The 5806-nt window shown below is 39.2% G+C and overlaps 1 protein-coding gene across 7 annotated transcripts in view; it reads left to right on the top strand.

Moving 5' to 3' along the window:
* Window positions 1-2404, top strand: part of phldb1a (pleckstrin homology-like domain, family B, member 1a) — a 33840-nt gene extending 31436 nt beyond the window's left edge. For all 7 annotated transcript variants that reach the window (XM_008285091.1, XM_008285092.1, XM_008285093.1 and 4 more), the window contains 2 exons: window positions 612-697; window positions 1408-2404. In XM_008285091.1, coding sequence (XP_008283313.1) covers window positions 612-697; window positions 1408-1548 — 227 coding nt within the window. In that variant the 3' untranslated portion in view covers window positions 1549-2404. The remainder of the gene's footprint in view (window positions 1-611; window positions 698-1407) is intronic.
* The last annotated feature ends 3402 nt before the right edge of the window (window positions 2405-5806 follow it).

Below are 5806 nucleotides of genomic sequence, written 5' to 3'. Positions count from 1 at the left end.
GTTCATACAATCACTACACAGACACACAACTAAGAACAGATAATGATGAGAATTAACACAAAACTAACAATAAAAACTTACAACAACTGCGAAGTTGATTGTTGTTAATAGTGAAAGAAGTCCCATTTTGCAAAGTTACATGTGTGGAGTTTGTTTACAATCAATCTTTGCTTGAATAAGTTACTATATTGTTCAAATTTCTCCCACTTTGATGTCTGCTGGGACTCAGTGTACTGATCTTTGTTTTAGCGCCTTTCTTAAAGGGTTTTTTAAAACCCCTTCTTATAACATATGGAAATGTTCAACTTTTTTGTTTTAAGAGGATCCTTTATTTTCTCCTACATGTGGTTAAAACTGATTTTTAAAAAGCAACTGTAAATACAAGGCCACGTGTTTTAAAACCAGATGATGTAAAATGTATTTTGTAAGCAAACATCAGCTGCGCTCTACAGGTAACAACAAACAGCCGTTCAATCAGTCCATTATTATTATGTATCCCCACATCACTGGCGGATTCCACTGTCTGGTGCTTTGGCTGGCAGAGGTCTTGCATCAGTACAAGATGTAATGAAATGTATCTTAATATATTTATTTTCTTTTTCTCCTCTCAGACAAGCATGAGACCAAGCTGAAAGGGCTCATTTACTTTCAGGCGATTGAAGAGGTTTATTATGATCACCTGCGCAGCGCCGCCAAGGTAAACACTCCTTTCTTCCACTACTTACAATTCTGAACTTCAGGGACTATTTTAGAATATTTTGCACGCATGATTAGCATTTTAAGATTCTTTTAGTGGACCGGGTGGAATAAAATGTGATGGGTTTTATTCTAAAATGCTGCTCATTCACATTGGAAGCAGTTTTACGCTGGATTTTGAAATCTCCCTGCGCTCAGAGCATCATTTTCTAAGGGAAGGTTTTGAACCAGCTTTTACGATTAGAAATGCTTGTAAGAAACTGTATTTTGACAAGTGTGTTGGGTGTCCTAAAAATGTAGATGTGCTCATTTTAGAATAAAGGATTGATTTTAGTTGTTAAACTTTTGTCAGAGGGTTGGCTGTTTGTGAGCAGAAGCAAATACTTAAAACGTTTTTCCTTTTTTTTTAAACCCTGCTTCTAAACTGAGCATTTGTGTTACATTAAAAGTGGAATGTTTTTTTTTTTTTTTTTTTAACTTGGGAGACATTTACAGAGGAGTCCAGATTAGATTGGAATCACTTTGCTTTAAAAAAAAACTTTCAAAAGTGCATTTTTATGTCATTAAAAAAAATCTGCTGCACCCAGTTTTTGAAAGAAAAAATCATTATTGTTCTTTAAAAAAACCCAAAAAACATGTCTCTGAGGAAAAAAAGATGCAACAGGTGCTGCCGTCTAAAACGTCCCCCCCTCTCTTCCTGTGATGCCCCAGAGCCCCAACCCATCTCTGACCTTCTGCGTGAAGACACACGACCGGCTTTACTACATGGTGGCCCCGTCCCCGGAGGCCATGAGGATCTGGATGGATGTCATAGTAACGGGTGCAGAGGGCTACACACAGTTTATGAGCTGAGGGACCACTGAGATCTGGAGGACGACGGGGGACTCGGCGAGCGCCCAGACACCTGCATGGCCGACCTGAGCTGCTTCCCCGCCTGCCGGAGCCGCAGACGGCGGCCTGATGCTGCGTAACGGATGGACATCTGAAGAGAAGATGAATAATCTGGGGCTCTCGTATAAAAAAAATAAAGCCCGATGCCTTCGAGCAAATGAGGGCTTCAGTCGGGACAGAGGTGCATTTCAAAGAGTTGTATTTATCTTTCAGCTGTGAGTAATGAGTAGGAAAAAAAAAAAATCAGCTAGAGCCGCCTGCCAGTGGATTTTATGAAGGGAGCTCTCCACTACATCAATCACATTCTGTTACCAAATTATACTGTTAATAACTGCAATATGACTGTTGAGATTTCAGGAGCAACACTTTCTTACTTTATATAAGCTCAACCTGTTTACACCTCTGAAGCCGATCTATGCATGCAAGCGTTATCTCTCTAACCTTTTTGATACGTTTCTACTTTGTTAACTTTTCTCAAATTAAAGAATTCATACGTCAAGACGCTATAGAGTGAACAGAATTCACAAGCAACTATTCTGACATGTTTCAACAGCATTATGTTATATATTGAATTTTATGCTATTCGGTGCCAAATACTTGTAATTTCTTTTGTCAGATTTTTATAATATAAATGTTAATATCACTATTCTACCAAGAGCTTTCTCTATTCAGGCAAATAACACAGCATTAATGTGTCTGTATTTTTACATAAATATGCAAGACGAAATTAGCATTTTATTAAAAACCCTAAATTATAGTCCTACAATGATATTCTAAAAATACCATGTACATCTAATAAATACAATTATATGATGCATCTGTTGGTTTGTTTTGTGTGTTTGTTGCTGACAAATTGGCTAAACTGAACACAAGCTGCTACGAACATTTCCTTGCTTCCTTAATTAGTGCTTCTCACTAAGAAGTCATTAATTACCAGCTTTCTTTAAATAATCGCACGCGCCCTAATGAGTTGCGAGCTTTCACAAAGGTGCTTTAAAACGCTACAACTTGTCTGTTTACATAAGAACAGTCAGGTGGTTTAATGAGTTAATTGGCTTGTTAAGCAGAATCGCACTCAAATCAGACCTCGCTCATGTATTTCTGGGGCAGCGTGGTTAATTATATGGCTCGTCTGCACGAGGTGGGCCATATAAAAAATAAAAAAAAAACACATGAAGTGAAATTACATGCAACTTAACATGCATGATTCAATATCGAGAAATTCGAAATCACACGCATGAAGTTCTCACAAACAAGCCCTTAAAGAAGCTCCTCAGTAAAAAAAAATATATGCAAGCAGTGTATCTGTTCTCGTGTCCTCGGTTCGAATCACATCAGGGAAAAATGTGCAGATTAATAATACCGTATGACTGGGCGGTGTGATTAATTTACAGCAGGGATCAGAGGAATATTTAGCAGACATGTAGGTAATCAAGGAAACACACCTTGCTACTGACAGGTACCAATTAGATCCAGCACTTGAAATTTTAATTTTTAATTTGCCTGGTTTGAAGCGAAAAAAAAAACATGTTTAGTGATATTTATTAAAAGCAGCATCCACCCTCCTTCAGTTCACGGCAGGTAACGGTTCCTACTTCTAACTCTTATCTGCGGCCGCACCAGCACCATTTCTCTGACCTTGGGAGAGATTTTCACATTTCGTGCCATTCAGTATCTTTGAGCCTCTGGTGTGCCCAGCTGAATAATAAACAGATCTTTAAGGGGGCAGTGTGAGCTCATTACCGTGGTGATGAGCGTGAGTGACACCCAGCCTTATTGTTGGTGAAATATTAATGAGCCCAGGGTGATCTCCCCTCACTTTCACACACACAGACTGGCCTTTTCCCCAGGCCTTTATCACACAAATAGGATAGCGGGGCTGTGAATTAGCAAAAGGTCTCACATGATTTTGTCAATATTAATGGGAGATATTAACCTTGTCTGAAAACAACCTCAAACACCCTGATGAAATGGAGACATCTCTCGGCACAGACGGGAAACTTTCTATCATCACCTGTCAAAGACCTTCACTCCCACATCCTTCACAACATTTCAGAGCATTTGGAATTTATAACTTTTCATATCCACATGTGAGTTCAGATTAATTTAGAAGATTAAAGAGAAAATTCTCTCGCCCAACCCCGAACACGCTCCCCCTCCACACACACACACACGAGCACAGCCATCACAGATGAAAGCATCTTTCGCTAAACGCATCCGATACACACCCGCTAAAGTTCCACTCCTAATGTTTACGGCTTTGAACAAATCATCTTCACTTTCTTTGAAGGGAATGTAAAACGACAGTCATTCATTTAACACTGGGTGCACAATATACAAATCGTTAAATTACAATGTTTTCGGATTTCATGGCAAGCACAACGATGATATGTGAAAAATATCCAGAGGGGGAAAGCGCCAGTGTTGACCTAATGAGGGCAACAAAAACATAGATTGTGAAAACCACAACTGCACCCTGATGTGGGATGTTTTTTTTTTTAGTTGTTGTTGTTTTTTTTAACTGTGTATCAGGGGCCACATGTTCAGTGTTTTTTTACACAATTAAATAGCAATAATATTTCACTATTACATGTAAAAGAAATGGTCTAAATCTGAAATTATTGCTTTATTTAGTATTTTTTTGTGCACTGTGTGATCATTTTGGAGCAGCATGTCCTTGACCTTTGCCCTCTGTGTATTTGTTTGCATGCACAATTGGTGATCTAGGAATTAGATTTAAATTAATATAAAGTGACTCAAAGCAGCACTATGCCACTAAAATTAAATGATGAATTATAATAGTGTACAATAAAGCCAGGAGTTTTAAAATGCCACAGAAAGTAACATTCAGAGTAGAAATAAGGGTGAACAACAGTTCAATTAGGCTCCGATTAAGGAAACAGTATAAGTTGCATCGCGATGGCCATAAAGCATATGGCCTGAATAAATATCGGCTGTGTAAAGCTCAGAGGTGATAGACGGAGAGCCTCTGGGGTTTAAATGTTTCTGCAGAGCGGCATCGCACAGCCTGAGTGCTGTAAATGACACCGAGGAACCATTTGGGACGTGTTTGCTTAAAGAGCTAAAAGTTTGCAGAACACAAGTGATGCACGAACAATCTGTGACACTTCACTGTCATCGATTATTCTGCTTTTCTGCACACCGTCTGTAATCTCTGCAAACTTTCTGCAAAGACTTTTTTGTACAACATTTAGTTTTCCATCAAAAACATTCGCTAATTCATCACCCTGCTGTTGTTTAAGTAGGTTTTTACCGATTACACCAGGTCAGTGTGGGTTGAGCTTTGTCTGCCACGCACGCTGTCTTTCAAAATACCAGGAGTTAGAGCTAGTTAAGGACGATCTACTGGAACCTGCGACATCCCAAAGGAGGACAAAACAGACGCTGTAGTCCTTTACATCAAACACCTCTAATTTACCATAAAGTCCTTGAGGAACGGTAAACAAACATGACCCTGACACTGACTGGTTCCCGTCTGTCACGGCTTAATGCAATGGAAGTTAGTTTAATTTAAACATTCATGAATACAAATTATATTGTCGCTGCCACTTTTTTAGGACTTGATTACCTGTTTTCATGCCAAACATGGAAACAAATGGAAGTGATCTGCAGGCTGAACACACTCAGAAACATCCTCAAATCCCCTCTGAGAGGTTTCCATTCACAAGACCTAACTGAATTCCATGTTTTCTTCATATGTTCAAAGAGGGGCAAAAGTTGAGGACAATAAATTCTGAGAGAGATGATGATGAAATGATGGTGTAACCCTTACTAACGTGCCATACGTGCACTTGGCATGCAGCATCGACTTTTCTGACTTCTCGGCTCATACACAATATTCAGACAATGAATCTGGGTATCAATTGACGGACAGCTTTGTCTCGCTGTAGAAACAATAATAATAAGTCTCTCAAATACAGCTGAAGCCTGGTGTGATCCAAACTTCTTGACGTTGGCTGGTTAAGTTTGGCCGTTTTGTTGTAACAGGTTGTTTTGGCAGATTTCTGTAATCAAGTTCTTGCTCTGAGACACTGAGTCCGTTAGACTATTTAGAGGAGGAGGGAGACATAAGGTTCCTTGCTGTGTAATTGACACAGTCTACTATTTCTTCTCAAATAATGACAAAGAAATTTCTACTTAATAGTGGAGACAATAGGGAAATGCAGCCGGCTGTCATGAGGAGCACCTTGGATTTCTC

The sequence above is a fragment of the Stegastes partitus genome, unplaced genomic scaffold, assembly GCF_000690725.1.
Source record: "Stegastes partitus isolate 25-593 unplaced genomic scaffold, Stegastes_partitus-1.0.2 Scaffold387, whole genome shotgun sequence".
NCBI classification, from domain to species: Eukaryota; Metazoa; Chordata; class Actinopteri; family Pomacentridae; genus Stegastes; species Stegastes partitus.
The sequence above is the reverse complement of the archived record's forward strand: the minus strand, read 5'-3'. Positions and strand labels throughout refer to the sequence as shown.